Here is a 16,313-nt window from a genome sequence, read left to right as displayed (position 1 = left end):
TATGATTTACCACAATCACAGAAAACAGACAGAAAATGCAGAAGTCCTGTTCTGAAACTGAAAAAAATCCCAATCTGAATCAGTTTCCATCCTCTCTCTCTTTAAATTGACTACTGGCCCAAATATGACATGGAAAAACCTCCAATGCATGTTTTTTGATAATATTACGCATTAACACAATATTTTTGAAAATTGAAGTGGGAATTAATGACGAAATGTTGACCAAGTGTAAGAAAGGTCAGTCAAAGTCAAATTTTACTTATACTCCAGGGCTCATGGTACATGTTATGGTTCATCTAGTGATCATGTTATGCTGTGATTGAAAAGCTTCAGCTGAAGTTTATTTTTAATGTGTTGTGATAAACAAATGTTTCAGATTACTATGTCTACATTCAAATCTGAAAACTCACTGGTACAAAGAATGATGTATTAGATGAACTGGTCATTATTTTACATGGCGACACATCACGGCAAAAGCATCACACCTCCAGTTTCGGGCAAAACGTGAGGGTTTTGACAATTGGTGGTAATTAAGTTCCACAAGTATTGTTTTTGGGACAATATCACATATTTCCACGGCATTTTTCCCATAAAATTAATGGTTTAAGGTCAAAAGTCTTGCAAACGGACATGTTAGAGCTCTTGTTACGTAATCTTGGGTGATTTCTGCGAGATACTCCTGGAAGTCTTTTGAAGCATAAAAATGTAAAATTAAAAACAGTAGTTGACTGTATTACCTTATTTAGCATGTTTGGTCCAGGAAGTTTAATAGCCAGTAATGTCATCTAAATAGACGACGAAAGGAAAACAAAACGGAAATGTGAAATGACGGGTATACCCTGAAATGGGAAAAATCAGAGGCTCTACACGTTCAGATAGACTGAAGTTTTCTGTCCAGACTATTAATGATCGGCAATAATATTCCCTATTTAGCACAAGTGGAGCAGTTTGAAAGAAGGATGTTGATTCAGATTGACATACTTTAACTGGGCAGATGAGGCTCTAAAACACAGAAAGGAAGAATAATGTGCTGTGATCAATGGAAAAGACAACTGAGTGAGACAATTTATTCATAATAAACAGGGATTAATGGGTGGAGCTATAAAACAGGGCTATGTTTCCAAACCAGTCCTAGAATGGGTGTTTTTAATATTCACTGCTTAACTGCTTCAGCCTGCACCCAACCTCTTGCTATTAGATCTTAGCCAAAACATAAACCGCTAAATAAATAAACAAAGAGCCAAAACCACCACTCCCACAATGTTGTACTTCCGTAAACCCTTTACAAACTGAAACACAACACACCAATGACCCATTTACATCTTTTGTGTAACACTTACATAACTCGATCAAACCATGCAGATTTCTCACTCTTTGTTAAGTCACATGCCATGAGATGACTCTTATATTTGGTGCTTTATGAACTAAACATTATTAAATATGAAACTTGCTTATGCGATATAAATATCCCTATCATTTCAATTTTTATGAAAAAAAATTACATTAGTTAATTACCATATTTTCTTAAAAGTAGATAAGAAATAATAGAAAAATGAAATATAGAAGAAAACATTTGGCAAAAATGAATTGTATATTAAACAAATATATCCTGAATCTATTTTTTATAATGGAAATTACAAGATATAATGAAAAACACACTATTCACTGTTTTGAGCTACATTTTAGCACTAGCCTATTTTTAGATAATGAGTGGATGGTTTGTGTCTATTACAAGTTTTAAGGTTAAACTTTTTTAATTGGTGGCATAAACTAAGCTGATATCCAGAGTGTCTGAGAAATCTATGCTTATGTATGATTCATTTGAAATGCAAAAAAAAATACCTAACTAGTCTTTTCCAAAGGTCTACTGCTGGTGGTCATTCATATACATTAATGTATATAAGTCCTGCCTTTGTCCTATAGACCCCTATACAAATGGAAACGATCGCCCAGCCAATAGGCTTCGACTTCCTGTTTTTGAGACTGTCAATCAAAATGAATGCAGAACTGTGCACGGAAACAAGATTGCACGTCACAACAGCAAACAGGTAAATATGATTTTGGCTCTTACCTGACCCATAAACCTATATCAATGCGACCTGATGCAACCTTGTTATGTTACGCAGTGCGCATGCAGAAAAGTAGAGGCGTGGCTTCTGGTAGATTGGCAGTGGGAGGAAGTGGGGCTGTTTCGGGCGGGACATCGAGGCGTTTCTCAGAATCTCCGGATATCAGGCTTAATCAATTAATTTTTAAAAGTGGATGATGTTATTTGATCACTATTATTGGAATCAAGTTTTTAGGTTCTCCTTAAGCAAATTCTATGCATCCATCTACAGAACTCCACAGCCAACAATAAAATGTGCAAAACTGTTCTGACATTGTCAATAAGAGTGCTTACACCTGAGATCAAAAACTTTCAAGGGGTAATTTTAACCTTTTACATCTGTTTTTCCAAGCAAATGATCTTCGATTTATTGATCTATAAGGCAGACACTATGTTTTTATCTGAAATTATCGTCTCCAGCAGCTTTAAATTAAATAGTTTGCAGTTACAAGAGCTAAAATAGAGAGAGGTTCGTTATAGGTTTTGATTTTTAATAAGTCCCTCAAAAGATCCAGATGAACGAGTTAGTTGGTAAAGTCTGAAAGTAGGAATCAAAATCATCAAACTTCAAGGAAAAAGGTCGAGGGTGAGTCTGGGGATGCAGGTTGAGCAAAAAAAGGAAGGCAAAAAAGGTCCAGCACGATCCTGGGGATGCTTGCAGCTCGCCGCTGTAACCTGCCACAAATGGCGGAGGCAGCGGGTGATGTTACCTTCAGGGGAACAGCAGGGGCAGAGGGAGAGCTGTCGTCGCCGTGGCGATCCCACAATAGGCTCAACTTCCACAGACAGTGAGGGAAGGAGAGTGAGGGAGTGGCGCAGGTGGGGTGGGCAACGAACGAAGAAGTGCAGAGAACAGAGCAAACGATGGAGGAGAGAGGAGAGACATCACACAGAGACAAATAGAGATTAGAGGACAAAGAGTGTGTGGGCGGAGAGCAGGGTGTCGAAGAAAACATAAGGACGAGAAATAAAAAACAACAGAACAGGAGCGCAGTGATCGGTGGGAGACAAATCACCTGGAGAAAGGAGGTGAACGAGATCAACGCTGTGGTGGGAGAAGTAACACAATGGGATGAAAAACAGAACAAGGGAAATGGAAGAAAACAGTCCTCTTGTTTGTTCTTATACTTGTGGCTAGTCTGACAAATCTTCCTTTCTATATTAATCATTATATATTCATAATTATAACTAATATGGTCACAACAAAAAAACAAAAATAATCCCGCTTTCAAAACCATTACTGATCAGAAAGCTTTACGAATAATATTTATGTACAAAAGAAAGAAATTATTTATTACCTTCTGATCTAAAGAAAATATTTTCAGAGCGAGATAGTTGATATGAATTGAGAGGAAAATAATACTTGAGTGAATAATTTAACTTGAGTGAATTTCTGTTTGTGGAACGGTTTGATTAAAGACATCCAACAAAGTCATGTTTTCATACAACTAAAGAACAAAAATAAGATCATTCATTGAGACTCACAATAAGGAAAATCTCTTTATTGCTTTGTATATTTGTTTAATTTGGATTAAAATTGACTGATTACTGATTACTAAATAGGATTCTGCAAAAAGGGCTAAGAGTTATATTTTATACTCCTTTTCGATTAACAATTAGACTAAATGTGTGCTTGTTGTCACTGTTTGAAATGTTTACTGATACCTTTGTTCACTTGTCATTATTCACTTTGTTATCGAATGAAATTCTATACTATTCTATGATTGCTTTACATTCAAAGTATCTCTAAAATAACTGTAAACATGAAGCACAAAACCACTTAAAAAATTTTTTATAAGATTTTCTCAAGTCAAAAATAGAAATAAAACGGTGTCAATGAAGAGAACTTGATTTAACCCCAAGAATCAATATGTATAAACTTGGAAAAAAGAAATAAAGAAATGAACTGGCAGAGAAAATACAGTGATGTTACGATAAAGTAAAACCTAATGCAATTGTCACAGATTAGTTATTTAGTTAATGTGCTGATGACAGTTTATTTTCATACTTCTATTCACAGTAAAATAGGGCTGATAGAAATGGTGTGAAAGAATGAAGAATGTCAGAAAACTGTTTCCTAGCCAGTAGTAAAATGCCCGACCAGCAATGAAAACTGACTAAAGCCTCCGTTCAGAGAGACAAAACACTTTTTCAAAACTCATTTCATTCAAGGTTAGAAATGAAAGGGAAATTCCCATTACTTGGAAATGTCCTTTTTTCAAAGAATTTGCTGATCCTGCAGTGCTACAGTTCCTCATCAAAACCCAACACAGAACAAAGCGCTCACAGAAAGTTAGCAGTTAGCTTCAAACCTTTTTTGACACATGTCACATCAAACAAAAACTCCCAGGGTAAACTTGGGACATGATTCAGCATTCACACGCGACATAAACCAGGAGTTTGATACCAACTAATAAGTCATGGCTGTCTCTGAAGAAGCAAAGTCAGCCAACTCGTCCATTTGCTTTTTAATCCAAATCACCTGTTTAATGCAAAGATGCACACACCCTTCTAATGTGTTGGAAAGCACATCGTCTAACTCCTGCAGAAACATTCAACTGTGTGAGTAAACATGGAGTCAAAAACCAGCAAGACAAAAGACGCATTTCTACCATGTTAAAAATAAATCCTAGAAGATAAAATACACCAGCAGACCTGAAACAGACACAGAACACCGTCGCCCACCCAAGTTAGACACAATCGCAGCCATTGAGGAGTTATACCCAAGTGTATTAGCACCACAGACAGCACACCTACACACTGGTGGAGCTATGCAACTGAGCAGGTATGAGAGAGTGAAGGAGAACAGCAGCAGGAATTAAAGCAAAACCAGCAGTTTATTATGCACGTGGTTAGTAGACAGATTTGTTTTTGAATGCATGAATGAACAAGTAGTTTGGAGAAAAACAAGGTGTGTTGTATAAAAATGTTGCCCCCTAACTGGTTAACTACAAACACCTTAGCAGAATTTTAGTCGGATGGGCAAACATTGGTGGCTTTATCGTTTGTTTTCCGTGACTAACAGCAGCAAGAGTTTTAAATAAATGTAAGTGTGATATATCTATGGTATATAAAGCAATATAGGAAAAAAACATGGAAAATGCACAATCTGCGGCACATTTGAACGCTACCAGCTTCCAACTGTGTGAATGCATGCCTACATGCATGAGCATCTATTGCTGCTGACAGTGACAGTTATTTATGATCGCCGGGCAGAGGAAATACATCCATGAGGAAGATAATTGAGCTAACTGAGGAGTTGATGCTCTTTGGTGTGTACTGTGTGCACACATTTAAAGTGAGTGTATTGGAGATTTTTCTCTTTTCATTCCATGACTGCTTTGTTTGTATGATTAGGAAGTCAAAGCTTCACTACTTTGTATTCAACACCAGGTACACAGTATACCCCCCACTTCTATCTTTTACTTGAGTTGCCATTTTTTTGGTTGATACTATATGTGAAGCCTGAAGATGTTATTAATGACAGCTTACAGGGGCAGTATTATTAAAAAAATCACTTTATAATGGTTTTGCTACAGTGATAAACATTCATTTAGCCTCATTCATAGGGCCAAAGTTGAAAAAGTTCTGCTTCTTCCCTCCCTTGCTATTCCACATTTTGTAAAAAGTCAGCTCCAAACTAACAACTGGGATTTTTCTCGCGCTGTGAAGTCACATCGTGGAAACTCTTCTCCTGACAATCCTGGCTCCTCCTACCCTATAAGAATGTGAGCTCCTCCCTCTCAAACTACCTCACAGGTAAAACAAACAGTGTGGTTTAATATACAATATACTTTATTGTCATATATGTAAAGCTACGTAGACAAAATGTGTTCTCTGCATTTAACCCCTCCCTGAGGAGCAGTGGGCAGCCATGGTGTAGCGCCCGGGGAGCAGTTACAATCAGTTCCATTTTTAGAACCCGTTATACCGCCTCGTATAGTCTGAGATGATCTGATGTGTTTGTGACCCAATGCAACGCAGTGGTTGGACAAAACACTGGACTATCATCTTGAATGGACTATTCCTGTAAGCAGTAGAGGAGAGGATGACAAGAAAGTGATGCAGAAACTCCGGTGAGTGTTTGAAACATCTGGCTGACTCACAATCACAATAACTGCTTAAAAAGCCATGTATTTTACTGTTATGTGCAATTTTTTGGCTTAAAACAGTAACAATAGTGTGTCTCGCAAAAGAAAATTGCTATGATCAGCTGTTGTGTGGAGTCAGTGTCTACAGACACGCCCACTCATGCATATGCATGAAGGACCCAAAACAGCCTGTTTTTAGAAATATTTGGGAGAATAAACCTCAAACACTATGTTTTTTGGGTTCTTAGAACAAATGGAGATGGGTGGAAAAATAGCATAATACTGGAACTTTAACAGTTCTTCTGATCACTGATTTATTACTCAAATTGGTTTAGTTTGTTTCTGACAGTATAGGCACTTGATATCCTTGTGGGGACTTGCTTATCCTGCTTAGCAGCATCCCTAGCGTCACATTTTCACATGCATTTCAACACTTCAGCATTTTACCTCATTAGCACCTTCTCATCATACACCTGGCGGGGCATTAGGTGTAAAAACGTGCCAGATCTATGACACAAGTTACTTTTTTAAACATGAATTGTTTCCACTCTTTGCATTTGCCTTGACTTCATATCATTTTAACACCTGCCCTGCTACATACTGCATTCCTTTGAGAAAGGCTGCACTTATTTAGATGAAATGTTTTTTTTCAAGTCTTCATCAATCACAGCTGCTGAAGTGACAAAACTATTTAAAAAAAAACATCTAACCAGCCATGATGGGAGAAGCATCTCAATCCCTGTTGTAATATTAATTTTTTCAACTCAATCATAATGCTGCAAATTTAATTGTTGCTAAGCCTGAAAAAGAAGTGACCTATTATTACTTAAGTTTTTGAGTTGATCTTCAGGAATTACAAATTACATCCCTCATTCCCTATAAATAAATAATGCATAATGTTTTGCTTCTTCAATATGTTATCATTTATTTGGCTTCTGCTGCTGGTGTTGTTAGCATCATGACGTGACGAGTAATTCATCCTTTCATTATTCATTGATTTATAGGGATCAAAGAGCATCTTAAGATAAACCGAGTGTCTGATCTTTGTTTGATGTACGAGAGATTGTTTGACAAACCCAGTGAGGAGGTGGTGGGAAGGGAGGGGAAAGGGGGGGGGGGGGGGGGGGGGGGGGCTTAAATCTAGCCAGTGAGGTAGATGTGAAGGGTGCAAAGCTCAAAGATGTAAAGAAAATAAAAGTGGTGAGACTGATTGGGTAGCTATTAGGGTTAGTTTCAAAGTGACAGATATGAAATACATACCGCCCAGATGCAAGTCCAGGATTTCACTGTAATTAGAATCTCCCCAATAGTCTACAATGACAGGGATATATTAAAGATAAGGGTTATTTCACACTGGCCCCAAAACTGGGCACACAAGCACACACGTACACAACCGAGCTGTCCGACAATGGCAAGTCATGCAAACAAAAACACACACTGTTATAGCAGTCAGAACAGTCTATCAGTACTCACCACAGTGCGTAATGCAGTCAGCAAATGCAATAATGGAGTACATTGCAATTCCCATAACAGTAGTGTTGCATAGATTTGCTGTATTGCTGTTTACTGGGATAGTTAGGGTAGCTTTGTTTCACTCAAACACTTCTGAGTGCAGACATGTTTAAGTGTTTATTGCATTTTGTCAATTTAGCTTATGAATCTAGATGTGGAAAACAAACTGAATATTTGATCAAATCAAGGAGTGGCAATACTTTGAGCACAACAGCTTCATTTGCTAATAAACATTTAGACACTAGTATTCATTAAGGGTTGGGGGCTGGGATGGAATATCAATAAATGGCTTACTTGCACTTTCAAATGACAAAGCTCAGCATATATTTGCAGGAGATGGTCTAATCAAGAAGCTGTGACCTGGAAAACTTCAAAATTTAATTTGATCCCTTGTATTATGATTACATTTTAAAATGCAGTGTGATCTGCATCTATACAGAAACTGGGCTCATTGAGAGGCTGTAAGGGGAAACAAAATGCATCCAGAGGGAGCGCACGCACACACACACACACACACACACACAAATCTATGTCACGACACACACACACACACACACACATTCCCTGGAACGCATGCAGCGTGGACTGATAACGGCGAGCGAACGTGTCATGACCGAACAACAATCGACATGTTCAGAGATGGAGGAACTGTTGCAGTGCGTCACCACAGATGGAACCGAACATAATAGTGTTACATATCAACAATGAACAAATAGAGCTAGGATAAATCTAATACCTGATCTTCTTTTGTGCTGTTTGGGTAATGTATAAGTACCTTTATACAATCCTTTAAGAGAGTAGAGTGGCAAACATGTTAAGAGAAAATCAGACATTCGATAATATACAGCCGATTGGATAATTCAATTTCATTGAGATGATAAATGACCATTCAGAATATTTTAATGGCCCTAAAAATAATTGCATTCCCTTCTGCATTTTTGACATACATTTATTTTTGCATTCATTTCCAAATTCTGTTACACTGGCCACAGTCACATGATGTTTTTTAAATTAGGAATTAATTATTCAGAATTAAATAATTCAGATTTAAAGTATTCTGCTTCGGGTTTACATGGAAATAGTAATTCTGAATTGAGGTTTACATAGAAAACAGGTTTATTTGCTTTATTCCACTTTCGGTTTGGGGGTTGGGACAGGTTCTGATTGGACGGGGGCGAACGTGACATATTCACAATTACCGGGAAAAACCCCCACAAAATACAACATAGAAGACCACATAATAAGTACTATTTTCACTTTTATTAGAGAGGATTTAACTTTTATTCTGAATTAAAAAGGAATTAAAGCTCTCATGTAAACGGAGCCATTGAAAAAAGAAAATTAGGAAGTGCCAATTTTTGCTTGTCACTTGTCTGAAATCATCATTGTGCACATTATGTTTTGCAAAAAGGAATAAATACTTCTGCCAAGACATTTGTCAGCAAAAGAAGATCAATAATTAACGCAGCCAATAATAAATATAAATGAACCGGCCGCTACAGGTTTGTAAGTTACATAACACTAAAAAAAGGAAATTTATTACGACTCCCCTGGCCTTGTAAGAAGCGCTGAGCTCATAGTGGGAGAATAAAACATTGTCTCGTAAAATCAGCGGCCAGCTAAAAACACAAGCGGTGCCGCCCGCTAGTGCATTAAATCACACACTAACAATATTAATAAAATATATTATATTATCTCACTAAACCTGGGTGTGTTCTGCAGTCATTTCACAGATATACAACCTTGCACAGGATGGCGAAAAAGGGGATTTTCATGAATGTAATCCTAATCAGTGATAGGTTGTTACCTGCTTCTCCTCGTAAAGCTTTCTCCACTGCGACGCCTCTTTCTTCAAGCTGCCTCTGCTTCTCCTCCACCTGCTCCAGCTGTCTTTGGATAATCTGAGCAGAAAAGGGGTGACAATGTTACTATAAAATCTAACTGTAAACACAGAGGCCCACGCTGATAATAAACAGTTATTTCACACAGGGAGCAATAACTACTACCACTAATTGCAGATGATTTGGTCCATCTCAAAAGGCCACTCTGTTAAAGAAACAATTTAGCCTCATTAAAAATAAATGCTACGACTGCAGCGCTGATCGTTTCAAATTATGATGATTCCGATTCACGCACTGACTGTGATTGGGAGACATTTCTCTGGGTGCACTTCAATTAATACTTTGTCATTTTTAAGCCCATGCATTTGTCTAATGTGGTTTTCAAAAAAGTCATATAGATCTAATTAAATGCCTGTTAATCTTTGTATGATGCCCTGATGGTTAATAAAGTGTGTAGACATACGGTACCAATGATTTGGTGCTACAAACATATGCAAAAAAAAAAAAAGAAGTTGGATAGAAGAAAAACTTTTTATGCCGTCCCAATGGACAGTAAACCATAACCCACTCTGCAATAACTATGAACTGGACTTTGCATTGCTGCATTAATTATATCTATATTTATTTCTGACCATATTCACTGTTTTGAATGGCTTTTAAGCTGTTTTGCAATGTCTCTCTGCTGCTGCCAAAAGAAAAGAGAATGTCACTGTTTCTGACTTAAACAACCATAGACTTTGGATGTGCCACGTTTACACAGGGGGTTCTTATTAAGCACCAGTATTTATGCATTCCACAATATACCATGTACAGTTGTATGCTCCAATGAAATTTTGTTCTTTTTTTTGGACGACAATGGCAATAAAAACGTTGACTGATTGGGTGTGAAGTCGTGTTGTTGATTGATTCTTGTCCAACTCTTGACATTATTTCAGTTTAACATGCTTTGTTGTAAAAATGTAAGAATGACTGTCCTCTAGTGTTTATGCATGGCTATTACAATCACATTTTGCTATTGGCTGAAAATGGTGGTTTGTGACGTATTGGTGGCTGTGTAGTATAGAGTGGGTGTTTCTTAACTGCTCCAGGAGCCCCGACAATAATTAAGGCATTTTTTTTTTTTGTAATTTCCAACCTAAACACACAAATGCAACACAGCCAAAATGTTATTGTATTCTAACTTTAAAACCCACATAGAAATTAAAGTAAATGTCTGCTTCTAATCAATTCCAGCTACTGAACACATCCTGTTCAATTTTAGCCAAAGTTAAAACTAATGTCTACAAAGAAAGAAAGAAAAAAAGAAAAAAAAAGAAAGAAAGAAAAAATGTATAAAAAAGAAAAAAAGAAAGAAAAGAAAGAAAAAAAGAAAAAAAAGAAAGAAAGAAAAAAGAAAAAAAGGTAGAAAGGTAGAAAGAAATAAAGAAATAAAGAAAGAAAGAAAGAAAGAAAGAAAGAAAGAAAGAAAGAAAGAAAGAAAGAAAGATTTTGACAAATAAGCTTTAAAAAAAAAATGCAGAAAGTTCCAGAGATTTATGCTTATACTTTTATCATTTGTAACACTAAATTTTTTTGACTTATTTAAATGTTTTCTTTCCCATGAATTTCTATCGGAAATTTCAGCTTTTTCAACTTTTAAGCCCTTTATCCCCAGCCATTCAACTGCTATGTTCATCTAGTGAGTTCAACCCATTTCAACCTTTTTTAACTTTTTTCAACAATTTCAACTATACTTTTTCAACCCATTTCAACTTTTCAAAAACTTTTTTCAACCTTTTTTCTAATGTTTTTTTGGCATCATTTGGTCAAAAATCCATAATCATCTTTGAGTAGGGATGTAACGATTCACTCAACTCCCGATACGATTCGATTCACGATACTGGGTTCACGATACGATTCTCTCACGATTTTTTCATTTACAAAATGGGACTGTAGACAATTTTTTTTTTGAGAAAAAAACTAGAAAATACTGTATTATTTTTCTTTTATTTTTCATTGTCAAAAGAATTCCTTGATAAACTATTCAAAACAATGCAATTTAACTAAAAATAAATCTTGAATTAAATAAATAAATGAATAATACAAATGAAAATGAAGCCTATTAATTTAAATTCTGGTTCTATAATAAACTATGCAGAACTGCATAATAGTTCTTTTTCTTTTAAAAGTGCAACTGAAAATGTATTTTGTGCCTTAACAATTGGACTTTAAAAAAAAAAAAAAAAAAAAAAAACCGTGATTACACTGATTTACGTCATATTTGTTTGGACCAACAGAGGGCGCTGGTAATACAGTGGTTGGTTGGCATGCAGATATCTTGCAGTGAAGAAGAGAAGCTATGCTAGCAGACAGAGCTAATAGAAAACCGTGACTTTTACAGATATTCAAGTAATATTATAGATATTCTTTCGGTGCTAAAGGGGTAATGAATCATTTATTAACATATTTAAGAGTAGAAGGCAGCCAGAAAGAAAGTATTAGCAGACTCCGCCCGCCGCCAACACTCCCGGATAGCGCCCTCTGCTGGTTAAAAAAAGTACTGCGATTCAATTGTCAGAAAATCGATATCAACCGTGATACCTATGAATCGATTTTTAACTGCCTTACGATTAATCGTTACATCCCTATCTTTGAGCATATTGTAATCAAGTGTTCTGAGTGGACACTTAATCTATTCTTCTTCTCCTGGCTGTAAAATGACAATAATAAATCCAGGAGCGTGATGCTGGACTTCAGCCAATCAGAGATCTTTTTACAAACACGTGTGCTCCATGAGCTGTTTTTGGTGTTACTATAGGCTGCTCGACTGAAGGCGAGGGGCGTTCACGTACCCTCAGTAGTAAAAGTGTAATGACGGACGTCCCAGCAAAAGTGTCCATAACAGCGTTAGACACAACAGTTACACAGCGAATCGAAAGGAAAAAGGAAACTGAGGTGGAGAAGTAACAGTTTAAAGCCACAAACACTGAGGAGGAACGGATCGCTTTATGTCCTCATGGATCCCCGTGACTGTGCAGGGTCCACACACATCAGAAAAAGAGTGATAACAGACGCGTGTAAACCAAGAGAAGCTTATTCAAGGTGAATCAATTCTATAGTCTGGAAGCGGAGTGATGGTTGTCAGTCCACTCAGAATGGCAGTCAGCAGGAGTCACAGCCGCCTCTGTGTGCTCACTGGAGTGATACGTGCATTCATATTAGAGTCTCTAAAACACCAGAAAAATCTCCAATAACACAAGTTTAAGTCTGTACATTTGTCACTAGTCTACATTGAGAAAAAAGTCGCTAAGAGATTTCAGAAAATATACCGTAAGGGAGGTTCGGTTTCGGTTTGAAAACGGAGCGGAGAGAGGATTCTACAAACTGCAGCTTTAATGCTTTGCTAATGCTAGGTTAGTGTTAATGCTAGGTTCATGCTATTGCTAGGCTAATGCTAATAGTAGGTTAGTGCTAACACTAGGTTAATAATATAGTTAGGTTAATGCTTACGCTAGGCTAATGCAGTGCGATGCGGGCCAGCACCTAAATGATTGTGTGCATGGACAAAAAGAGGAGTAGCTAATAATCTGAAGCTAATATTAGCTCTGACTCCTGAGCCCATCCCAATAACAGTTTAAGCTGTGTTAGTAACAGTGGAGAGTTGCCTTTGATCATTTACCTGCGCTCTGTGCAGTCGCTTCAGCTCTTCCTGCTTGGCTTGCCGCCGTGCAGCTTTTTGGACTCTACGCGTCAGCTTAGCATTCAGCTCTTCTTCTGTGTAGGTTTTCTGGAAGAACAACAAACCTCAGACTTAAAAATGGTTCTCCTACAAGGAAGAAATAAAAGATACTGCGATCATCGGGCACTGACCCCATCCTTAACATGTTAACATAGGAAGAAGGAAAACCTATTGCAGGGGCAATGGGACAGCTGGTTTTCATCTAACTACTGGACATCTAATCCTTTACCACACATGTACTGGAACCTGAAGACCACTTTCAATTTGTGGCAACACAAAACCTCTCATGATACAATGTGTCGTGTTGGCTTTTACTGCTGCACTTTTCTTTCCTTTTTATAATAATTAAACGTAATTAAAGAGTCAAATCAAAAGACATGTTTCATTTTAGCTATTGTGAGGCCATAATAAATGATTGTGAATCAAAAAGAAAAAAGAATACCCCAGAGGGAAAATGTTAAAAAGTAAAAAAGTCCATAGTACACAGAGCGCTGCAGGTAGAGTTTAATATGATACCAGTCAGAGAGGAACAGCCCATGGTGTCAAGAGGTGCAACTGCATCATTGTGAATAGAAAAGTGAGCAAATGTGGAAGAACTCTCAGAGTGGTTATCCAGCAGCAAGTGAGTGAGAAAGGTCGTAGGCCGACTGTCACATGCATCCAAAGAGGACGGGCATTAGTTTCAGGCCAGGTGTGCACATGGCGGTAGATAACTGATACATGTGCAGGAAGGCGGGGTTAGGATCAAAAGAGATTATCAACATAGTATATGATACTACCTTTGTGGCGTATGATCTCTTGAACGCCAGTGCGTGAGGAACATATATAGACTTGGGGGTGGACAAAACATAAAAAAGGAAGGAAACAATATGTTACAGGTGACATGATTAAATGGGTTAATGACCATGTTAACTCAAAATTAAACAACACAAAACAAGTAAGGGGTAGTACACTTAGCTCGAAAAACCAACAGGCAACGTTAATATCCAACAGCAGGGATTAAGACATTAACTTCACACAGCAGGGATGGGCAACTGGTGGCCCTCAGGCTAATTTTGTGAGGCCCTCAAAGTGAATGCAAAAGGACACAAAAATAACTAAAATACACAAAAGGAGAGAAACAAAACACAAAAAAAATCATTAAAAAATGAATGAAAGAAAAATAAAATAAAAATAGACAAAGAACTCGAAAATGACAGAAAAATAAACACAACAAAATAACTGAAAAATAAATAAACAATAAAAAAAATGACAGAAAAAAAACCAAAATAACAAAAATACACAATATGACAAAAAACAAAAAAACAACAACAAAAACACAAAAGTTGAGCCTAAAAATGAAAAAAGGACCAATAAAAACACACAAAACTGCAATAAAAACACAAGACGGCAATAAAACATGCAAAATGACTCCAAAAATATACAAAACAACAACAGCAAAAATCCCTGTTGTTCTCTCCTGTATTAATGCTCAGATTGGTCATTATTCTAATCTGAATTCTAAAAATGTGGTCGTTGGAACAGACAATAGTAGTTTTGTGACCCTCGCTGTGATAGGCGTTGCCCATCCCTGTCCTACAGCATGACGGGATTATTAAATAAAACACTATGAAACAACATCGCAGTTGGGGTTCTATTTCCAGACCCCCACACCTAAAGTTCTGGAAAACTACGGCCACAGACATCTCTTTTGACTACAAGTTCTCAACTCGTGGGACCTGTTTTCATCATGCCGCAGGAAAATTCCTGATCAAACATGTCATTTCAAAGATGATTTAGCAATGCACTGGTTTCCCCTCTGTTCACAATCTTAACAGTGGGTTGAAACTTATAATTAAATCATCTAATGTTGCTTGAGTCAAATGTGTGTTATCTCAAACCACTACATGTTATTTTTTGGATTAATCAGAATGTCTACATTTGAGTTGCAGCTTCTTCCAAAGAAGTGATGGTAAGTCCTGATCCAACCAGTTGAGAACAATTGCGGTACACTCTCAGGAACACTGACTGAACTCATCTTCATCTAAACTATCAGAAACATTAACATACACAGTAGTAGCTGCAACCATCATTTTGAATTTCAGTCATAAACATAAGTGTATTTTAATATCTTTGTTTAATTAGATGGTAAATGTCATTGTTTGATAATAGTAGAATTATTCTGTGCATTCTAGAAAAATCTAATTTAAAAAAATGTATTCAATCTAAATTCATTTAATTATTATAAACACTTAAATGTGCATGTGCCAAAGTCTAGTGGAAAAAATCTAAATGTTTTTACTGATAAAGCTGTGTCTGTCGAGATTATTCGAGAAATAGAAGCGAGAAGTGAACAGCTAATGAGCCTTCTTTTTCTAACTGTATTCATTGTTTGTTTGTTTATCTGAAATTCAAAAATATGCGTCCCCAGCACACACAATACCTCCTCATCGTCTTTCTCCTTTTCCTGTACTACCACCTTTTCCTGCTCCCATTCTCCGCGTCTGACTTTTGCCCTCTTTTTTTCCATTAACTCCCTTCTCTTTTCCTTTTCTAGCTTCTCCTCCTTTATTGCTTCCTTTTGCATGCCTGATACTAGATCAAAGATGTCCGTATGCAGCTGAGAGAGGACGAGAAAAAAGGAAGCAAAACACAAACTGATGACGCCCCCTTTGTCTCTGAATACATTAAACAGTCAAATTTGAAAGAAAAATGGTGAAGGTGATTTCTCCAGTACTGTTCGTCATGCCCACTGTGAGAATTTGGCAGCAATTGCACACATTACATTTCCTAAACAAAAGCAGTGTTAACAGCAAAACATCATTGTGTGAACACAGTCTGAAACTACCAATAAACATCTCATTATAAACAATGATTGGCCTTTCAACGTCTAAACTTGATAAAAAAGTGAGTATTTTTTTCTTTATATCAATGGCACTCACATCTGCCTTTGACTTCTGAGACGATCTCTCCAAAACATCATCACAGGACAGATCTGAGTCCTCAGAGAAGCTCAAGTTTCTGCGTGTCTTTAAATCTGTTTTAAAAACAAAAGTTCAGTTTGC

General features: G+C 37.0%; 1 protein-coding gene across 24 annotated transcripts in view; it reads right to left on the bottom strand.

Moving 5' to 3' along the window:
- mical3a (microtubule associated monooxygenase, calponin and LIM domain containing 3a) overlaps window positions 1-16,313 on the bottom strand; it is a 103,623-nt gene that overhangs the window by 6,974 nt on the left and 80,336 nt on the right. For 14 of the 24 annotated variants that reach the window (XM_028450543.1, XM_028450541.1, XM_028450542.1 and 11 more), the window contains 6 exons: window positions 16,191-16,285; window positions 14,049-14,099; window positions 13,210-13,317; window positions 9,518-9,611; window positions 8,447-8,497; window positions 7,459-7,509 (listed from right to left, as the gene is read on the bottom strand). In XM_028450543.1, the coding sequence (XP_028306344.1) occupies window positions 7,459-7,509; window positions 8,447-8,497; window positions 9,518-9,611; window positions 13,210-13,317; window positions 14,049-14,099; window positions 16,191-16,285 (450 nt within the window). Of the gene's footprint in view, window positions 1-2,817; window positions 2,884-7,458; window positions 7,510-8,446; window positions 8,498-9,517; window positions 9,612-13,209; window positions 13,318-14,048; window positions 14,100-15,691; window positions 15,869-16,190; window positions 16,286-16,313 lie in introns of all 24 variants that reach the window. The other 10 variants (XM_028450565.1, XM_028450563.1, XM_028450549.1 and 7 more) reach the window with 6 other exon arrangements.

The sequence above is a fragment of the Gouania willdenowi genome, chromosome 6, assembly GCF_900634775.1.
Source record: "Gouania willdenowi chromosome 6, fGouWil2.1, whole genome shotgun sequence".
Classification (NCBI taxonomy): Eukaryota; Metazoa; Chordata; class Actinopteri; order Blenniiformes; family Gobiesocidae; genus Gouania; species Gouania willdenowi.
Note: the sequence above shows the minus strand (reverse complement) of the source record. Positions and strands in the feature narration are given on the sequence as shown.